At 44.5% G+C, this 22,698-nt stretch overlaps 1 protein-coding gene across 1 annotated transcript in view; it reads right to left on the bottom strand.

The window, feature by feature from the left end:
* Positions 1-8,375: 8,375 nt before the first annotated feature.
* The window catches only part of chchd3a (coiled-coil-helix-coiled-coil-helix domain containing 3a), a 94,554-nt gene continuing 80,231 nt past the window's right edge, over positions 8,376-22,698 (bottom strand). Inside the window, exons 8-9 of the mRNA XM_038996741.1 lie at positions 14,743-14,878; positions 8,376-9,444 (exon numbers count right to left, since the gene is read on the bottom strand). Coding sequence (XP_038852669.1) covers positions 9,421-9,444; positions 14,743-14,878 — 160 coding nt within the window. The 3' untranslated portion in view covers positions 8,376-9,420. The remainder of the gene's footprint in view (positions 9,445-14,742; positions 14,879-22,698) is intronic.

Below are 22,698 nucleotides of genomic sequence, written 5' to 3'. Positions count from 1 at the left end.
GATGTAGAATGGTGATAAATAATATTGGTGGGATGTAGAGTGGTGATAAATAATATTGGTGGGGATGTAGAGTGGTGATAAATAATATTGGTGGGGATGTAGAATGGTGATGAATAATATTGGTGGGGATGTAGATGGTGATAAATAATATTGGTGGGGATGTAGAGTGGTGATAAATAATATTGGTGGGGATGTAGAGCGGTGATGAATAATATTGGTGGGGATGTAGAGTGGTGATAAATAATATTGGTGGGGATGTAGAATGGTGATAAATAATATTGGTGGGGTTGTAGATGGTGATAAATAATATTGGTGGGGATGTAGATGGTGATAAATAATATTGGTGGGGATGTAGAGTGGTGATAAATAATATTGGTGGGGATGTAGAGTGGTGATAAATAATATTGGTGGGGATGTAGAATGGTGATAAATAATATTGGTGGGGATGTAGAGTGGTGATAAATAATATTGGTGGGGATGTTGGTGGGGATGTAGAATGGTGATGAATAATATTGGTGGGGTTGTAGATGGTGATAAATAATATTGGTGGAGATGTAGATGGTGATAAATAATATTGATGGGGATGTAGATGGTGATAAATAATATTGATGGGGATGTAGATGGTGATAAATAATATTGGTGGGGATGTAGATGGTGATAAATAATATTGGTGGGGATGTTGGTGGGGATGTAGAGTGGTGATAAATAATATTGGTGGGGATGTAGTGGTGATAAATAATATTGGTGGGGATGTAGAGTGGTGATAAATAATATTGGTGGGGATGTAGAATGGTGATAAATAATATTGGTGGGGATGTAGAGTGGTGATAAATAATATTGGTGGGGATGTAGAGTGGTGATAAATAATATTGATGGGGATGTAGAATGGTGATAAATAATATTGGTGGGGATGTAGAGTGGTGATAAATAATATTGATGGGGATGTAGAATGGTGATAAATAATATTGATGGGGATGTAGATGGTGATAAATAATATTGGTGGGGATGTAGATGGTGATAAATAATATTGGTGGGGATGTAGATGGTGATAAATAATATTGGTGGGGATGTAGAATGGTGATAAATAATATTGGTGGGATGTAGAGCGGTGATAAATAATATTGGTGGGGATGTAGAGTGGTGATAAATAATATTGGTGGGGATGTAGATGGTGATAAATAATATTGGTGGGGATGTAGAATGGTGATAAATAATATTGGTGGGGATGTAGAGTGGTGATAAATAATATTGGTGGGGATGTAGAGTGGTGATAAATAATATTGGTGGGGTTGTAGAGTGGTGATAAATAATATTGGTGGGGATGTAGATGGTGATAAATAATATTGGTGGGGATGTAGATGGTGATAAATAATATTGGTGGGGATGTAGATGGTGATAAATAATATTGGTGGGGATGTAGATGGTGATAAATAATATTGATGGGGATGTAGATGGTGATAAATAATATTGGTGGGGATGTAGAATGGTGATAAATAATATTGGTGGGGATGTAGATGGTGATAAATAATATTGGTGGGGATGTAGATGGTGATAAATAATATTGGTGGGGATGTAGATGGTGATAAATAATATTGGTGGGGATGTTGGTGGGGATGTAGATGGTGATAAATAATATTGGTGGGGATGTAGAGTGGTGATAAATAATATTGGTGGGGATGTAGAGTGGTGATAAATAATATTGGTGGGGATGTAGATGGTGATAAATAATATTGGTGGGGATGTAGAATGGTGATAAATAATATTGGTGGGGATGTAGAGTGGTGATAAATAATATTGGTGGGGATGTAGATGGTGATAAATAATATTGATGGGGATGTAGATGGTGATAAATAATATTGGTGGGGATGTAGAATGGTGATAAATAATATTGGTGGGGATGTAGATGGTGATAAATAATATTGGTGGGGATGTAGATGGTGATAAATAATATTGGTGGGGATGTAGATGGTGATAAATAATATTGGTGGGGATGTAGATGGTGATAAATAATATTGGTGGGGATGTAGATGGTGATAAATAATATTGGTGGGGATGTAGAATGGTGATAAATAATATTGGTGGGGATGTAGATGGTGATAAATAATATTGGTGGGGATGTAGAGTGGTGATAAATAATATTGGTGGGGATGTTGGTGGGGATGTAGATGGTGATAAATAATATTGGTGGGGATGTAGAATGGTGATAAATAATATTGGTGGGGATGTAGAGTGGTGATAAATAATATTGGTGGGGTTGTAGATGGTGATAAATAATATTGGTGGGGATGTAGAGTGGTGATAAATAATATTGGTGGGGATGTTGAGCGGTGATAAATAATATTGGTGGGGATGTAGAGTGGTGATAAATAATATTGGTGGGGATGTAGAATGGTGATAAATAATATTGGTGGGGATGTAGAGTGGTGATAAATAATATTGGTGGGGATGTTGGTGGAGATGTTTTGTGGTGATAAATATAACCATCAGGCTAAAAGAGCCTTTAGAGCAGGCTGCCATCTGCCTGCCATTAAATAATGAACTGGCTGCCTCTCTCTCTGCCACTGCCTGACGCCCCAACCACAAGGAGCCATCGGCACAGGCTGCCACGCCAGAACAGCCTTTCTTAAGTGTGTGTGTGAGTGAGTGAGAAAGAGAGAGTGTGTGTGTAACGGAGATGAGGCTACCCCTCCGAGCAGAGGTACGGCGGCGCGGTGGCAGACGCTTTACACCTCATTGGCTTGCGAGGAGCGCCAATCACCACCCACCGGTCCACCCCTCAGCCTCCCAGCCAGCCGGCCACTCACAACCCTGAGCAGTGATTCAGAGAACAAGAGAGAGAGAGGGAAAGAGAGAGAGTGAGAGAACGGGGAAGAAAGAGAGAGAGTTGGCAGCTGGGGAGGGTTAAAGGGAAAAATCTCTAACAGCAGGACAATCACTAATGGAAATGTGATTGGTGAGTCATTTTTGAGGATGCTGTTGTTGCTTTCTGTTTGGAGGCTCTGCAAAGTGCTGCTCTGGATCTGAACCAACTTAAACTAGCACTGAAGTTGGCCAGCCGCAGGTTAGTGTCAATAGGCAATAAGCAAATGCCACAGCTATTGAGCTAAAGTGTGTGGCAGATCGTAGGGCAGTGAACATACAGCCAAGTGTAGGGAAAGACAGCAACCTCACAGAAGAGAGGTGGCCAAACTAAAAATGTGTGAAAGAAAGATCTAACATGACCAAGAGTCCACTGACTCTCAAAAGCTGCCAGCTTCCCATTTGATCACAGAATAAAAGACTCAAGATTGATTGATGGAAAAAGCTACAGAGAGAGAGAGAGACATGGAGCGAGAGACGAAGAGAAAGAGGGAGAAACATAGAGAGCCAGACAGAACAAAAGAGAGAAAGACAGATGGGAGAGAGAGAGAGAGAGAGAGAGAGAGAGAGAGAGAGAGAGAGAGAAAGAGCAAGGGAAAGAGCAAGGGAAAGAAAGCCCCAAAAAATAATCAAATCAAATTGTATGTCACATGCGTCGAATACAACAGGTGTAGACCTTACAGTGAAACGCTTACTTACAAGCCCCTAACCAACAATGCTTTAAGTTAAGAAAAATTAAATAAGTGTGAAGTAAAAAATATAAAATTTAACAGCAGAAGTAAAATAACAAGCAAGGCTATATACAGGGGGTACCGGTACAGAGTCAATGTGTGGGGGCACCGGTTAGTTGAGGTAATTGAGGTAATATGTACATGTAGGTAGAGTTAAAGTGACTATGCATAGATTATAAACAGAAAGTAGCAGTAGTGTAAAAGATGGATCTGGGTAGCCCTTTGATTAGCTGTTCAGGAGTCTTATGGCTTGGTTGTAGAAGCTGTTCAGAAGCCTTTTGGACTTAATGCTCCGGTACCCCTTGCTGAGAATAGTCTGACGGGTGGCTGGAGTCTTTGACAATTTTTAGGATCTTCCTCTGACACCGCCTGATATTGAGGTCCTGGATGGCAGGAAGCTTGGCCCCAGTAATGTACTGGGCCGTACGCACTACTCTCTGTAGTGCTTTGCGGTCGGAGGCCGAGCAGTTGCCATACCAGGCAGTGATGCAACCAGGCAGGATGCTCTCGATGGTGCAGCTGTAAAACCTTTTGAGGATCTAAGGACCCATGCCAAATCTTTTCAGTCTCCTGAGGGGGAACAGGCTTTGTCGTGCCCTCTTCGCGACTGTCTTGGTGTGTTTGGACCATAATATTTGATGGTGATGTGGACAGCAAGGAACTTGAAGCTCTCAACCTGTTCCACTACAGCCCTGTCGATGAGGATCGGGGCGTGCTCGGTCCTCCTTTTCCTGTAGTCCACTTTTCTTGTCCTTGGTCTTGATCACGTGGAAGAGGAGGTTGTTGTCCTGGCACCACACGACCAGGTCTCTGACCTCCTCCCTATAGGCTGTCTCATCGTTGTCGGTGATCAGGCCTACCACGGTTGTGTCATCTGCAAACTTAATGATGGTGTTGGAGTCGTGCCTGGCCATGCAGTCATGAGTGGAGGGGACTGAGGAGGCACCCCTGAGGGGCCGCCATGCTGAGGATCAGCGTGGCGGATGTGTTTTTTACCCTACCCTTATCACCTGGGGGCGGCACGTCAAGAAGTCCAGAATCCAGTTGCAGAGGGAGGTGTTAAGTCCGAGGGTCCTTAGCTTATTATTGAGCTTTGAAGGCACTATGGTGTTGAACGCTGAGCGGTAGTCAGTGAATAGCATTCTCACATACAGTTGAAGTCGGAAGTTCACATACACTTAGGTTGGAGTCATTAAAACTTGTTTTTCAACCACTCCACACATTTCTTGTTAACAAACTATAGTTTTGGCAAGTCGGGTAGGACATCTACTTTGTATATGACACAAGTAATTTTTCCAAGAATTGTTTACAGACAGATTATTTCACTGTATCACAATTCCAGTGGTCAGAAATTTACATACACTAAGTTGAATGTGCCTTTAAACAGCATGGAAAATTCCAGAAAATGTCATGGCTTTAGAAGCTTATGATAGGCTAATTGACAATTTGAGTAAATTGTATGTGTACCTGTGGATGTATTTCAAGGCCTACCTTCAAACTCAGTGCCTCTTTGCTTGACATCATGGGAAAATCAAAAGAAATCAGCCAAGACCTCAGAAAATAAATTGTAGACCTCCACAAGTCTGGTTCATCCTTGGGAGCAATTTCCAAATGCCTGAAGGTACCACATGCATCTGTACAAACAATAGTACGCAAGTATAAACACCATGGGACTACGCAGCCATCATACCGCTCAGGAAGGACACGCGCTCTGTCTCTTAGAGATGAACGTACTTGGTGCAAAAAGTGCAAATCAATCCCAGAACAACAGCAATGGACCTTGTGAAGATGCTGGAGGAAACAGGTACAAAAGTATCTATATCCACAGTAAAACTAGTCCTATATCGACATAACCTGAAAGGCCGCTCAGCAAGGAAGAAGCAACTGCTCCAAAACTGACATAAAAAAGCCAGACTACGGTTTGCAACTGCACATGGGGACAAAGATCATACTTTTTGGAGAAATGTCCTCTGGTCTGATGAAACAAAATCGAACTGTTTGGCTATAATGACCATCATTATGTTTGGAGGAAAAACGGGGAAGCTTGCAAGCCGAAGAACACCATCCCAACCGTGAAGCACGGGGTGGCAGCATCATGTTGTGCTTTGCTACGGAAGGGACTGGTGCACTTCACAAAATAGATGGAATCATGAGGATGGAAAATTATGTGGATATATTGAAGCAACATCTCAAGATATCAGTCAGGAAGTTAAAACTTGGTCGCAAATGGGTCTTCCAAATGGACAATGACCCCAAGCATACTTCCAAAGTTGTGGCAAAATAGCTTAAGGACAACAAAGTCAAGGTATTGGAGTGGCCATCACAAAGCCCTGACCTCAATCCTGTAGAAAATTTGTGAACTGAAAAACTGTGTGTGAGCAAGGAGGGCTACAAAGCTGACTCAGTTACACCAGCTCTGTCAGGAGGAAGGGGCAAAAATTCACCCAACTTATTGTGGGAAGCTTCTGGAAGGCTACCCGAAACGTTTGACCCAAGTTAAACAATTTATAGCCAATGCTATTAAATACTAATTGAGTGTATGTAAACTTCTGACCCACTGGGAATGTGATAAAATAAATAAAAGCTGAAATAAATAATCCTCTCTACTACTATTCTGCCATTTCACATTCTTAAAAGAAAGTGGTGATCCTAACTGACCTAAGACAAGGAATTTTTACTAGGATTAAATGTCAGGAATTGTGATAAACAGAGTTTAAATGTATTTGGCTGAGGTGTATGTAAACTTCCGATTTCAACTGTAGGTGTTCCTTTTGTCCAGGTGGGAAAGGGCAGTGTTGAGTGCAATAGCGATTGCATCATCTGTGGATATGTTGGGGCAGTATTCAAATTGCATTGGGCTAGGGTTTCTGGGATAATGATGTCATTGTGAGCCATGACCAGCCTTTCAAAGCACTTCATGGCTTCAGACATGAGTGCTACGGGTCGGTAGTCATTTAGGCAAGTTACCTTAGTGTTCTTGGACATAGGGACTCTGGTGGTCTGCTTAAATAAAACATGTTGGTATTACAGACTCAGTCAGGGACAGGTTGAAAATGTCAGTGAAGACACTTGCCAGTTGGTCAGGGCATTCTCGGAGTATACGTCCTGGTAATACGTCTGGCCCGCTCCTTGAAAGTGGCAGCTCTACCATTTAGCTCAGTGTGGATGTTGCCTGTAATCCATGGCTTCTGGTTGGGTTATGTACATACGGTCACTGTGGGGACAACGTCATCGATGCACTTATTGATGAAGCCAGTGACTGATGTGGTAGAACGAGAGAGACGAAGAGAAAGAGCCAGATAGAAGAAGAAAGAGAGCCAGATAGAAGAAGAAAGAGAGCCAGATAGAAGAAGAAAGAGAGCCAGATAGAAGAAGAAAGAGAGCCAGATAGAAGAAGAAAGAGAGCCAGATAGAAGAAAGAGAGCCAGATAGAAGAGAGAGAGCCAGATAGAAGAGAGAGCCAGATAGAAGAAGAAAGAGAGCCAGATAGAAGAAGAAAGAGAGCCAGATAGAAGAAGAAAGAGAGCCAGATGGGAGAGAAAAAGGGAACGAGAAAGAGAGCCTGATAGAATAAAAGAAAATAGACTGAGGCTAGCTCTGTGTACGTTTGTGAGGAGTAGTGGCACAGAACTGTACTAAGAAGCAGTGAAGACCGAGAGGAGTTGGACCACAGATATACACTGAGTAAACAAAATATTAAGAACACCTGACCAGGTGAAAGCTATGATCCCTTATTGATTTCACTTGTGTAGATGAAGTGGAGGATTTTTAAGCCTTGAGACAAGACATGGATTGTGTATGTGTGCCATTCAGAGGATGACGGCCTTTGAACGGGGACTGGTAGTAGGTGCCAGGAGCACCGGTTTATGACAAGAATTACAACGCTCCCGGGTTAACAGTTTCCCGAGTGTATCAAGAATGGTCCACCACCCAACTCAATATGAGGAAGGTGTTGGGTATACTCAGTGTAGAACCCTGGTACATTTAACCTGATATATTGTCTATGATTAAGACAGGGAGAGTGAGGAGACAGAAGCCTAGAGGTCTGCTCTAGACGCCGGGTAACACCTGCTCTGGCCTGAACTCCCACCCCCTCTGAACCCCAGTCACCCCCACCCCTGTGGTTCCCCCACCCCAAAAGTCACTCAGCCCTAACCACCAAATCAAATAGTGACTGACATGGAGGGATCAGACACAGAGACTTACTAATGCGCGCACACTCCATTCTGTAGACTGTGTGTGTGTGTGTGTCTGACACGGAGTTGAGATAAGGTTTCTTCTCAACATCTCCAGCTGGGATGATGAACCTGACATCCCAACAGACCAGTGGATCACAGACACACGACACGCACACACACACAGTATCTGGTATAGAGTGCAGACGGCATTGTGAAGCAGTCTTGTCGCTGGTAGTATTAGTTTGTGTGCGGGGAAAGAGAGAGTGAGAGGAGCGGTAAAGAGATTTGTAGTCCTCCACTGAACTGGAGCAGCACAGAGGACTGATGACAAGTCTGAGAGGAAGGGAGCAGGATACAAGTGTGAGGAGTGTTCCCTCTCTTCCTTTCCATCTCTCTCTCTGAGAGGGTTTCGCTCTCTCTTCGTCTGCCAGGTGCGTTGTCGCCAGGGAGACAAGATGACTGCGGCTCCGTCGCTGAAGAACAGTCGTCCTTCTGATGTCACTTACATAGAAATACACAACACAGAGACTACACAATAGGGAGTCTCTTTCACACACCCACCCTCGTTCACATTTAACATTGAGAGACACATTCAACGACAACAAGGTCAATTCCGGTATCATTCTTTAATTTCCTCTGATCAGACGTGATTTTGACACGGTTAGGATGAAAACAAAACAAGCAGATGCATTACTAATACAATGGTGTGTGCAGGACAGCGCACAGGGATAGAGGGATACAGTAGGGTGAAGCCTGGTGGATAGAAGTCATGTGATCATGTAGGTTTATATAGTGGATAGAGGGATACAGTAGGGTGAAGCCTGGTGGATAGAAGTCATGTGATCATGTAGGTTTATATAGTGGATAGAGGGATACAGTAGGGTGAAGCCTGGTGGATAGAAGTCATGTGATCATGTAGGTTTATATAGTGGATAGAGGGATACAGTAGGGTGAAGCCTGGTGGATAGAAGTCATGTGATCATGTAGGTTTATATAGTGGATAGAGGGATACAGCAGGGTGAAGCCTGGTGGATAGAAGTCATGTGATCATGTAGGTTTATGATAGAGGGTGTGGTGATGGGGCGGACTAGTGGCTTTGTAAGAGGGGTGAGCTGGTTGGGTGGTGGTGCGTGTTGGTAATGATAGTGGTTCAGTCCGTGAGGATATCTTCAGCTCTGGGCCTGCATTGGTTCTGGTGGACTCCGCCTAGACTTAAACTCTCCGTCTCTGCATGTATTCATGCGTCTCCAACATGGAGGACAGTTGCACTTCTCCTACTGCTGCTGCGTGATGGAGCTACTGCGCTGTACTCTTTAGGAAGTGCTACCGTTGTCCTCCTCCCTCTTGGTAGTAGAGATAGACATGCAGTGGAGTGGGGTGGGGGAGAAGGGGTGTAGGTACTGTAGGTGGGATCTTACGGAGGAGTAAAGGGTTTGGGGGTCAGTGGGGGTGGGGGGAGAAGGGTGTTGGGCTAAGGGGTGTCCATCTCTCTCTCTCAGGGTTGTCTGGTTTTCTTGTGTTCCTGGTTCTGGTCAGGTTGCAGTTCTGATTCTACCTCGAGTCGGGGTTGCGATCTCTGGTGCTTACTCTCCTCTCCACTCATTTGCAGTCGATAAAGGGTTGGTAAACCGTAATGCCACAGCACCTCCCGCTTAGCCCCCAGTCCTCAACTTGTTCTGGAACAACAGGATAAAAAAAAGAGAGAATGTGAGAGAGGGGAGGAGGGAGGTAGAGAGAGAGAGGGGAGGGGATTTCATATTAGCCATAACTCTTGCCACAAATCCCCAACACGTCACCCTCCCTGTCCATCCCCAACACGTCACCCTCCCTGTCCATCCCCAACACGTCACCCTCCCTGTCCATCCCCAACACGTCACCCTCCCTGTCCATCCCCAACACGTCACCCTCCCTGTCCATCCCCAACACGTCACCCTCCCTGTCCATCCCCAACACGTCACCCTCCCTGTCCATCCCCAACACGTCACCCTCCCTGTCCATCCCCAACACGTCACCCTCCCTGTCCATCCCCAACACGTCACCCTCCCTGTCCATCCCCATTTGATACAGGCTATAGCATTTGATGCCTCACAATGAAACATTCCAGGAGAAGTGTGGTGAGGACAATTAGAGGAGATGGGGAGGGGAGAGGAAAACAATGTGGGGGAACACAGAAAAGTGTATTTTACTTAAGAAGGAGAACAAAGGAGAAAAACACAAAGCGACTGAATACAGATAGGGGGAGAGAGAGGGAGGAGAGAGAGAGGGAGGAGGAGAGAGAGGGAGGGAGGGGCAGTAGATTGATTTGTGCTCTAGATTAGATTCATCCATGTCGGTGCCTCCCTATAGCTGTCCAACAGCAAGCGGATCAATTCATTCTACACACTAGACTACACTCTATACTACCATGACACCAGTCATTACAGATGCACAACATTTACTCTGTCCAACCAAACAGACTACACTCTATACTACCATGACACCAGTCATTACAGATGAACAACATTTACTCTGTCCAACCTAACAGACTACACTCTATACTACCATGCCACCAGTCATTACAGATGAACAACATTTACTCTGCCAAACCTAACAGACTACACTCTATACTACCATGACACCAGTCATTACAGATGCACAACATTTACTCTGTCCAACCAAACAGACTACACTCTATACTACCATGACACCAGTCATTACAGATGAACAACATTTACTCTGTCCAACCTAACAGACAACACTCTATACTACCATGACACCAGTCATTACAGATGAACAACATTTACTCTGCCCAACCTAACAGACAACACTCTATACTACCATGACACCAGTCATTACAGATGAACAACATTTACTCTGCCCAACCTAACAGACAACACTCTATACTACCATGACACCAGTCAGTACAGATGAACAACATTTACTCTGTCCAACCTAACAGACTCCACTCTATACTACCATGACACCAGTCATTACAGATGAACAACATTTACTCTGTCCAACCTAACAGACTACACTCTATACTACCATGACACCAGTCAGTACAGATGAACAACATTTACTCTGTCCAACCTAACAGACAACACTCTATACTACCATGACACCAGTCAGTACAGATGAACAACATTTACTCTGCCCAACCTAACAGACAACACTCTATACTACCATGACACCAGTCATTACAGATGAACAACATTTACTCTGTCCAACCAAACAGACTACACTCTATACTACCATGACACCAGTCAGTACAGATGAACAACATTTACTCTGTCCAACCTAACAGACTACACTCTATACTACCATGACACCAGTCATTACAGATGAACAACATTTACTCTGTCCAACCTAACAGACAACACACCCTATACTACCATGACACCAGTCATTACAGATGAATAACATTTACTCTGTCCAACCTAACAGACTACACTCTATACTACCATGACACCAGTCAGTACAGATGAACAACATTTACTCTGTCCAACCTAACAGACTACACTCTATACTACCATGACACCAGTCATTACAGATGAACAACATTTACTCTGTCCAACCTAACAGACAACACACTCTATACTACCATGACACCAGTCATTACAGATGAATAACATTTACTCTGTCCAACCTAACAGACTACACTCTATACTACCATGACACCAGTCATTATAGATGAACAACATTTACTCTGTCCAACCTAACAGACTACACTCTATACTACCATGACACCAGTCATTACAGATGAACAACATTTACTCTGCCCAACCTAACAGTCAACAACAAGCAATGAGGGGCTCCAACAAGTCACATGTTGAAGGCTGGGGCCTTATATAATGCTGTAATGTGACAGAAGGGAGGTAGCTGAACTGAATAGATATGGTCAGAGAGCATGCTAACTGGTTTACAGCAGGATCACGTCAAACATAGAACAAGCTGTTTTAAACACGGTTTAAACTCTGTGCAAAGACAGTCAACAAGGAAGATTTATTTGAGATTTTTACATCCCAAAAAAGCTATAGCAGCTAGTAAGACCTCTGAGATCCAAGATGACTGGGGGAGGCAACAAGGCAAGAAGTGGTCATGCAGCGAGAATATGCAATGAAGAGAGAGAGCGAGAGAGATCGGCCCCCGTGATAAACATTCTATTCATGGGCCTCTCAAAAGAGAGTCTTCTTCCTCTTTATCCGTCCTTCCAGTCGCTCTATTCCCCCTCTTTCTATATAATAACCCCAGTCAGTCGCTATCTGGACCCGTTTAGCATTGTGTGTATTATAAAGTGACAGGGAGTGTGTGTGTGTGTGTGTGTGTGTGTGTGTGTGTGTGTGTGTGTGTGCGCGCGAGAGAGGCCATCAAGGTCTAAATATTATCGCGGGCCGATGATAAGGAATACTGGTAATTATTAGTCACAAAGGCCTGTCTGATGACAACCCTATAGTCTTTCCCCTCTCTTGGACCAGTCAATATTCAGACTGATTATGTCATATTATTATTGTGTGTTCAATGGTGATGGAGTGGACAATCCTATCTAGGGGTAAGTCATTACGGGCATGTTTAGTGGTTTAGCGGGCCGTTTGAAGCTTGAAGGGTGCTGGGGTTTTGAGTGGAGTGTGAAGTGTATCAGGGCTTGTGGAGGGTAAGTTTGTCTTTTATAGCTAAACTGGGGCTCCTTCTCAATTCATCATCTTTCGTCGATTTTGCCTCCTTCCCAAAACACATTGGAGAAGGTCAGAGGGGAGGGACATTGAGAAGGATGCAGTTAGTGTGTGTTAGTGTGTGTTAGTGTGTGTTAGTGTGTGTTAGTGTATATGCGAGTGTGTGTTAGTGTATATGCGAGTGTGTGTTAGTGTATATGCGAGTGTGTGTTAGTGTGTGTTAGTGTATTAGTGTGTGTTCGTGTGTGTTAGTGTGTGTTAGTGTGTGTTAGTGTGTGTTAGTGTGTGTTAGTGTATATGCGAGTGTGTGTTAGTGTATATGCGAGTGTGTGTTAGTGTGTGTTAGTGTATATGTGAGTGTGTGTTAGTGTATATGCGAGTGTGTGTTAGTGTATATGCGAGTGTGTGTTAGTGTGTGTTAGTGTATATGTGAGTGTGTGTTAGTGTGTGTTAGTGTATATGCGAGTGTGTGTTAGTGTGTGTTAGTGTATATACGAGTGTGTGTTAGTGTGTGTTAGTGTATATGCGAGTGTGTGTTAGTGTATATGCGAGTGTGTGTTAGTGTATATGCGAGTGTGTGTTAGTGTGTGTTAGTGTATATACGAGTGTGTGTTAGTGTGTGTTAGTGTATATGTGAGTGTGTGTTAGTGTATATACGAGTGTGTGTTAGTGTATATGCGAGTGTGTGTTAGTGTGTGTTAGTGTGTGTTAGTGTATATGCGAGTGTGTGTTAGTGTATATACGAGTGTGTGTTAGTGTGTGTTAGTGTATATGCGAGTGTGTGTTAGTGTGTGTTAGTGTGTGTTAGTGTGTGTTAGTGTATATGTGAGTGTGTGTTTATTGACAGTGCTTTAAGATGCACATTTTTCAATGAGGGATGAAGAGAGAAAGACGTGTATGTTTGGCCGACAACAACCATTAAGTCATGTAGGAAGGAAATGAACTGTTCTAGTGATGCTACACACAGTCACCTACATCTGGGGTCTGATGAAGCTACATGTCTAGACAACACTGAGCTACTCTACTGGGAGAGACAGATCCTGGAACAGTACAACTTACTTTCTAATGTCTGTAGCGGTTGCCCATGGCTACTCTACTGGGAGAGACAGATCCTGGAACAGTACAACTTACTTTCTAATGTCTGTAGTGGTTGCCCATGGCTACTCTACTGGGAGAGACAGATCCTGGAACAGTACAACTTACTTTCTAATGTCTGTAGCGGTTGCCCATAGCTACTCTACTGGGAGAGACAGATCCTGGAACAGTACAACTTACTTTCTAATGTCTGTAGCGGTTGCCCATAGCTACTCTACTGGGAGAGACAGATCCTGGAACAGTACAACTTACTTTCTAATGTCTGTAGCGGTTGCCCATAGCTACTCTACTGGGAGAGACAGATCCTGGAACAGTACAACTTACTTTCTAATGTCTGTAGCGGTTGCCCATGGCTACTCTACTGGGAGAGACAGATCCTGGAACAGTACAACTTACTTTCTAATGTCTGTAGCGGTTGCCCATGGCTACTCTACTGGGAGAAACAGATCCTGGAACAGTACAACTTACTTTCTAATGTCTGTAGCGGTTGCCCATAGCTACTCTACTGGGAGAGACAGATCCTGGAACAGTACAACTTACTTTCTAATGTCTGTAGCGGTTGCCCATGGCTACTCTACTGGGAGAGACAGATCCTGGAACAGTACAACTTACTTTCTAATGTCTGTAGCGGTTGCCCATGGCTACTCTACTGGGAGAGACAGATCCTGGAACAGTACAACTTACTTTCTAATGTCTGTAGCGGTTGCCCATAGCTACTCTACTGGGAGAGACAGATCCTGGAACAGTACAACTTACTTTCTAATGTCTGTAGCGGTTGCCCATGGCTACTCTACTGGGAGAGACAGATCCTGGAACAGTACAACTTACTTTCTAATGTCTGTAGCGGTTGCCCATGGCTACTCTACTGGGAGAGACAGATCCTGGAACAGTACAACTTACTTTCTAATGTCTGTAGCGGTTGCCCATAGCTACTCTACTGGGAGAGACAGATCCTGGAACAGTACAACTTACTTTCTAATGTCTGTAGCGGTTGCCCATGGCGGAGCAAGATCATTATTGCCATTCTTTTCAGACAACAAAATCATGCAGCAATATGGGAATAAACAGAAGCTTTCATTAGATGTAGAACTCATTCATGTTTTACTTTTGAGACAGTAGAGATTTGTAAACAAAACAACATGTCTTATAAATTACAGTAGATGGGGATAGACACCAACAAAAGTTATTCATACGTATCCCAAGGTACACAGACACACCCCGTGGGCCCACCTGTTTAGCTTGGTTGACACACTGCAGGTAGCGGGAGGCGATGGTGGAGCAGAGCAGAGTCTTCCCACTGTGTTCCTGGTAGCACTTCAGGATCTGACCCTGCAGATCAGCACACACTGGACTCACCTCAAACCGCCTGGAGGAGACAGACTTTAGTATTTAGAATCAATATCATACACTACACACATTAAAAACAATCACATCAGCCTTCACATACACACCTGCAAAACAAGCAATTACTAACATTCCCCATTTACTGACAGGAGGAGAGAGCAGAGAGCGAGAGACACACAAAAACATGAAATTGTCCTCCCCATTCTGCCCATTCCCCATCCCACAGCAGTGGTTAATCTGGGATCAGTCAGACTGTAGAAGAGATGGGGCCAAAGGTTGATCCAGCCAATGGAAGCAACCGTCAGCGCAACAGTGACGGGCATGCCAATCCATTCATTAGAGGCTCCCCACGTCAATGGAAGGGCCAGAGGACGTGTGAATATTGGCAAGCCGTGCTATCCTGTCACCAGGAGAAAGGTTCTATACCTGTCCCTCTGGAAACAGGAGATCTATCCAGGGCTTCTTTTCTATGGCTAATTGTGTTCTCTTTTCTCCTCAGAAAACACACTGGCCAATCAATGTCTAATATGGACACACCCAGAAAATAAACAGAGGAGAAAAAAAAGGATAAAGAAGAAGGAAATGAACAACAATAAAAAGTTGTTGTACTGAGATAGGAAACTCCTCATCATAGTGATGAAGATGATGACTCTCGTGGGTTTATTGACCACAGAACTGAGAACTGTCTATCAGTATTGATTGATAGAGCCTGCATGACTATAGGTTTCTGATTGCATTGACACACCCTCTCCTATAGCTAGCTGTCCCCTTGGTCGTGCTAAGTGGACATTTATTGACTGATGATTGATAATTGTACTGCACTGTTAAAGGGAAATGGCACACAAGCATTTCCACTGCACCTTTTACACCTGTAAACCGTGTACTTGACAAATAAACATTTATTTGAGGAATACAGCACCCAAAGAGCTGGTCCTTATTTCTGACACCAAATAGCCATTGACACCGCGGCAACAGCTACTGACACCGCGGCAACAACTACTGACACCGCGGCAACAACTACTGACACCGCGGCAACAACTATTGACACGGAGGTGTCAGTGTATCAAACATCACAAGTGCGCTAATGCTAACCAAAACTGTCTGCATAGTTCAGTACTGTGGAGCCACCAAATTGTTCCACTTTCGTGCTAGCTGTACATCGCAATGCTTATCTTCTGCTAAAGGCTAGTTTCAGTCCACAAATGGTCTTTCATCACCACTGCAATGCCATATGGGTCCCAAAGCGTTAGTGCCTTTTCGCTAACCTCAGCAGCAAGGACTATCAACTGCACCAATGATCTCATGCTAACAGCTAGCAGGATCTGTCTCTTGACAGTTAGCACACCCCATAAACCACCCATACATAAAAGATACACCTGCACATGTTAGGGCCATTATGCTAATGTTGGCATCATCCTTTAGCAGTTAGCACACAAAAGTGCTGATTTCGCCTGTCAGCACCTTTCTGACCCTTGGAGGGGCATTAGGGGCACAGCTGAGCCCCTCCAGTTCCAATCAGGTGTTGGATTTACCGCCTGTAGTGAGAATTCACCCTCCTGTTGGGTTTGAAAGGACACAACGGCCACATGGTTCATTACCCAGGATGCAATGCAGGAGGGCTGGTTGCATGGGACCTCTTGAGTATGGCCGCCAACACATGGCCACAGTATTATGGCCAAAGGGATGTCAGTCAATAATCCATCCTCCTCACATCTCTTCACCAGCCGCCACTGCATTTAACAACGTGTAGGCGAGTAAGGCACCTATTGATACAAAGCAGCAAGTGCTGGATGATCTGAAATAAGTTCTTAACATTGTTAACCTTCCATTTAATGGATATTTCTGATGGTACTGTAGGTTGTCACTATTCTTCACATTTGAGCAGCGACCGAACATTACGCACCATCTCATATACATAGAAGCTCTTCAAGCACCAAGAGAATCCACTCATTGCCTTCGGAGTGACATGCCCATTTCTCTAAGTCTCTGCGGTGAAGGACGACAGTGTGTCTCACACACACAGACAGCAGAATTCTTCTCCTGCAGCTCCTATACCGTAGCATTCATTCCACTACCTTTGGGCATCTTCAGGGACCAGGCAGCCACGTACACCCGCTAATTATTTTCTTAAGCGTTTGCATTAATGCCAGGTGCAGCCTGCTGATACAACACAAGTGTTTGTTTCTCTTAGAAACCATTACAGATGACAGAGAGGGGGGGGGAGAGGTAGAACACCTAGAGAGGAAGAGGGTAAGAGAGAGAAAGAGGGTAAGAGAGAGAGAGGAAATGGGAGATAAATCTCAGTTCTCTCATTCCTTCCTTCTCTTTCCCTACTCCATAGAGAGACCTGAGACAGTGTTTAGTTAATCAGGACAATAACACTGTCACACACACACTCTGGCTCACGCAGGGTCATTCATCATCCATCATTATGATTAATATTAACTCATTCTCACAGCCACGGGTAGAGGAGAGAAGAGAAAGAGAGACCGAGAAAGAGAATTTCTGCCTTCTCAATATTACATTAGGCTCTCCCTCATCAGTTACTATCACCTGTAATACAGTCGGCCTGTGTGCTGCATAGCCACAGCACAGCAACTGTATCTTCCCAATACAACCTCAGAGAAAGGTTTTGTAGTTTTGTTAGTCGAGTAGTCAAGGGGAAGGTACTGTAGCACCACATAGTGAATGCCATTCCCAGGGAACTGTCTATGATATATTTACATGTAGTCAGAAACAGCAGTGATTCATCCTGTTCCCATGGAACCTGAACATTGGGGCATCCGTAAACCCCCCCCCCCCCTATCGGTTTCTGGACCCCACAGGAATCAAAAGCACAAAAACGTTTCAATGCTGTGACCTTTGAGGAGGAAACAGTTGGTTGTGGTCTAAGATCAGACTTGTAGCTAATATGTTCTGACGTAATGGGTCAGAAATCTGAGGGGGACCATGGTTCATATTTGTTTTTACAATGCTCTTTGTTCAGGGTTGGGAAGAGACCGAATGGCTCCACTGAACCTACAAGACATATAGATTTGTCTGATCTCTGCCTCTCTCCTTCTCGGTTTCTCTCCCTCTTGATTTCTTTCTCCCTTTCCGTTTTTCTCTCTGTCTCGCAGTTTCTATCCCTCTTCCTCCCTCTCATTCCCCTTCTCTAACACAGACAACCAGAAGATTCATTCGCAGGTCAAATCCATCTGCTGTCAATCAAAAATCCCCTCTCCCTGCATGGCCATCCCACCCCCCTCCGAGGCGCCTGGGATATTTAATAAAACTTCAGAGAGGGAGAGATTGAAACAAATGGAGACGTGTAGCTGAGCGAGGCGAGAGAGGGAGGTGTGTGTACTGTACCTACGGAGTGGGGGGACAATACATCTCTCTGCTTATATAGGAGGCCATCAGTAAAGGTCTCCATGCCAACATAGCTCTATTGATATGAGATAAGTTTCCCCTCTTTCCTCCTCTCCCTCCTTTCCTCCCTCTCTCCCCCCCTTGATCCATAGATAGAGCAGGAGAGAGGGGACGCTTAGGGTTTGTTTCATAGAGCTACAGTATGGTTTATACACCACAGCCACATAAATCAAGCTGGAGAGGGGAGACATATGACAAACCGCAGGGAGCCGCATTGAGATGAGATGCTTTATCAGAGACGGGGAGAGAGAGAGAGAGAGAGAGAGAGAGAGAGAGAGAGAGAGAGAGAGGGGTGGGCAAGAGAGAGGCCGAAGAATATGAACATGTAAAAAGCGAAAGCACACACAGGAGAGGGTGGCCGGAGAGGAGGGGACAGGGGAGAGACACACAAAATAAAGCCAGTAGAAGAAAGATATAGCATGGGAAAGAGGGTGAAGGAGGAGGGAGATAAAGGAGGATAATGAAGCACGTAGGTTTGAGGGATGAACAGAAAGGTGATGGAAAGAGAGAAGGAAAAGAGAAAACAAAACGGAGGAGGAAGAGATTCTATACTAAGCGACTAGTTGGTTAGCTATGCTGTGTTACTTCTAGAAACAGACTAACTAGATCTGTCCCTCCTATAGGGCGTAGAAACAGAAACAGACAGCTCATAGAAAACCATCCTTTCCTCTCTCCTTCCCCTACACCAGTCAGCTCATTGAAAAAGCATAGCTATTCCACTGTACTATGAGTACGGTAGTCTCTCTAGCCAGACAAAAACTATCCTGACCAAATCGTACTAATGTCTTGTATAAATATGCATGGACAGCAGTTATAGCAAATCATTGCTTAATTTTTTCAAGAAAATAAAAGGCATACTGATATGTAAGTGACTTTTCTCACTGTACAGTATTGTGTCACACATATCTTACACGTATGGGTGCAATATTTCTCCATCCATTTATCCAAAAACATATGTTGACCATAAACTGACACCCACAGTAGGATCTATCTTCCCTATGTCCATGAGTATGGATTACAAGGCCCAGATTGAGTTCTCAAAAGGCACAAGGTCCATTTATCATCATTTATAAGCACTTGGGTTATAATAGGGTTAGGAGGTGAAGCTGGGGCCTCTTAAAGAGCCTTCATGTCCTCTCTGGTTAAGACCGGCTCTGTGACAGAGTCAGGCAAATAAATACAAATGATCCATTTAGAGAGAAAAATGACACACTTAACTCTCATCGCTTTTTAAAGAAGACCTGACTGACCCCCCATGGTGATATCCATCAGGGAGAGAGGGGGGGATAGAAGAGAGATACAAAAAGTAGAGATTGAGAAAGAGTGAGACAAAGAAAGGAGAGAAAAGGATAAACAAATGAGCACCAGAGAGAAATAAATAAGAGAGTGAGATAATGAGAAGGAACAGAAGAAAGGAGAGCTGGGCCCCCCCACTGACACTCATCCCGGCAGACATCTCCTGAGGGCTGGGCCCCCCCACTGACACTCGTCCCGGCGGACATCTCCTGAGGGCTGGGCCCCCCCCCACTGACACTCGTCCCGGCGGACATCTCCTGAGGGCTGGGCCCACCCACTGACACTCGTCCCGGCGGACATCTCCTGAGGGCTGGGCCCACCCACTGACACTCGTCCCGGCGGACATCTCCTGAGAGCTGGGCCCCCCCACTGAGACTCAACCCGGCGGACATCTCCTGAGAGCTGGGTCCCCCCACTGACACTCAACCCGGGAGACATCTCCTGAGAGCTCTTGGAATGGAGTTTTGCTCTGTTTTTACCATTCACTATCACTTCCATACTATGGCTCTACCTTTGTCATCCCTTGCCAACGCACACTAACTAACTAATGTTTGGTATGACAATCAACACGACAGAGAAGGCTGCATTGTAGTTTAGTTCTCTTCTCGACTACTCAGACCACTCATAGCACAGGAAAGGGCTTCATATCATGTGAATTTCATTCACTTCACGCACAGAAGATTTACTGTCAAAAAATAGAGTTTACGATTGTTCCTACTCTCTCGCTGCTCAGGGGATGGGTTGTTGAGGGAAAACTGAAACTTAGTCAAGATGTCCAGCCCCGTCCAAACCAGTGAAGACGAAACTGTACAGAACATCAGCAACAAAACAGAACTCTTAACCATGGCATCGAAGAACAACTTAAAGTAGAACTATTGTATTCCTAAGAGAATTTACTGTTAAAGTAAAACTGTTGTATTCCTATGATACATTACTGTTAAAGTAGAACTATTGTATTCCTATGATACATTACTGTTAAAGTAAAACTATTGTATTCCTAAGAGAATTTACTGTTAAAGCATCATTTGTAGTCCACACAGAAATCTACAGATTTTATGATGTGCCACAGTCTGCCCAACAGTCCTTTTACAATGTGTTCAAGTCAGTTATTCAGTCACTAAAAGGTGTGTGAGATCAGAAAGCAGAGAGGGAGGCTTTACAACCAGTACTAAGGCTTTTAAATGTGTTTATATGAGAGTGTGTGTGTGTCCGAGCAAGGACCATTTTACAGCCAGTACATACAGGCTTTTAAGTGTGTGTGTGTGTGTGTGTGTGTGGGGGGGGGGGGGGGGTAGGGGGGGTTTAAGCTAAGGTTATTGACTGATGTCTGACTGCATTGACCACCATCTTGTACTGGGGATCCAAGTTGCCTAGTTACGGACCTACGGTCTCCTGTAATGGCAGCGGGTTGATGTGCACTCGTCAGGCGGGTCAAGTCTTACCTCAGCGAGACCGCACACACACCCACACACACGCTTACACACACCCCTCTGTGCCTCACAGATAACAGAGCCTTTAAATACAGACAGGTTAGCTTTCTCACCACATCCCACATATCTGTATTGTTAGGGGTGGTTGGAAGAATATTCAATAGACTCCCAGGTTTGTTCCCAATTCCTCATTTAATGACTATCAAAATGCAGAGTTGTGTTAGGCTTTAACCACCCAGACCAAAACTCTGCTCTAGGACTGTTTGGCTGTTGAATATGTATGTGGGGACAGAGGGATGGAGGGAGGGATGAGTGTGTCTCTTTCGCCAGCAGGGATGGGAGGAGTAGACGGAGAGGTCGACCTGTTGACCTGACTGCAAGGAGCTGGACATTATAAACAGTATACACATAGCTATAAATGAAACCCGTTTCACACACCTGTCATTCAGCCGTAACCTGCACAGTGCAACATTGTGCCCAGACACTAAGAGCCAGTGTGTTGGTAAAGGTTTCACGTACTGGACCGGACCATATGACAGTCCATCTGGACTGGACCGGACCGTATGACAGTCCATCTGGACTGGACCGGACCGTATGACAGTCCATCTGGACTGGACCGGACCGTATGACAGTCCATCTGGACTGGACCGGACCGTATGACAGTCCATCTGGACTGGACCGGACCGTATGACAGTCCATCTGGACTGGACCGTATGATAGTCCATCTAGACTGTGTTGGATAAGTGGTTAGAGGGACGGCATACAGAGCAGTTAGGAGAAGACACAGTCCTCTAGGGTACTGATAACTACAGGTGGAGAAGACACAGTCCTCTAGGGTATTGATAACTACAGGTGGAGAAGACACAGTCATCTAGGGTACTGATAACTACAGTTAGAGAAGATACAGTCCTCTAGGGTACTGATAACTACAGTTAGAGAAGATACAGTCCTCTAGGGTACTGATAACTACAGGTAGAGAAGACACAGTCCTCCAGGGTACTGATAACTACAGGTATAGAAGACACAGTCCTCTAAGGTACTGATAACTACAGGTAGAGAAGACACAGTCCTCTAGGGTATTGATAACTACAGGTAGAGAAGACACAGTCCTCTAGGGTACTGATAACTACAGGTAGAGAAGACACAGTCCTCTAGGGTACTGATAACTACAGGTAGAGAAGACACAGTCCTCTAGGGTACTGATAACTACAGGTAGAGAAGACACAGTCCTCCAGGGTACTGATAACTACAGGTAGAGAAGACACAGTCCTCTAGGGTACTGATAACTACAGGTAGAGAAGACACAGTCCTCTAGGGTACTGATAACTACAGGTAGAGAAGACACAGTCCTCTAGGGTACTGATAACTACAGGTAGAGAAGACAGTCATCTAGGGTACTGATAACTACAGGTAGAGAAGACACAGTCCTCTAGGTTACTGATAACTACAGGTAGAGAAGACACAGTCCTCTAGGGTACTGATAACTACTGGTAGAGAAGACACAGTCCTCTAGGGTACTGATAACTACAGGTAGAGAAGACACAGTCCTCTAGGGTACTGATAACTACAGGTAGAGAAGACAGTCATCTAGGGTACTGATAACTACAGGTAGAGAAGACACAGTCCTCTAGGGCCTTGATAATTACAGGCTGAATGACAACAAGGAAAGCTCGTCAGAATTAATTCAAATACATACTCAGTATTA

This window comes from Salvelinus namaycush, chromosome 6 (genome assembly GCF_016432855.1).
Source record: "Salvelinus namaycush isolate Seneca chromosome 6, SaNama_1.0, whole genome shotgun sequence".
NCBI lineage: Eukaryota > Metazoa > Chordata > Actinopteri > Salmoniformes > Salmonidae > Salvelinus > Salvelinus namaycush.
The sequence above is the reverse complement of the archived record's forward strand: the minus strand, read 5'-3'. Positions and strand labels throughout refer to the sequence as shown.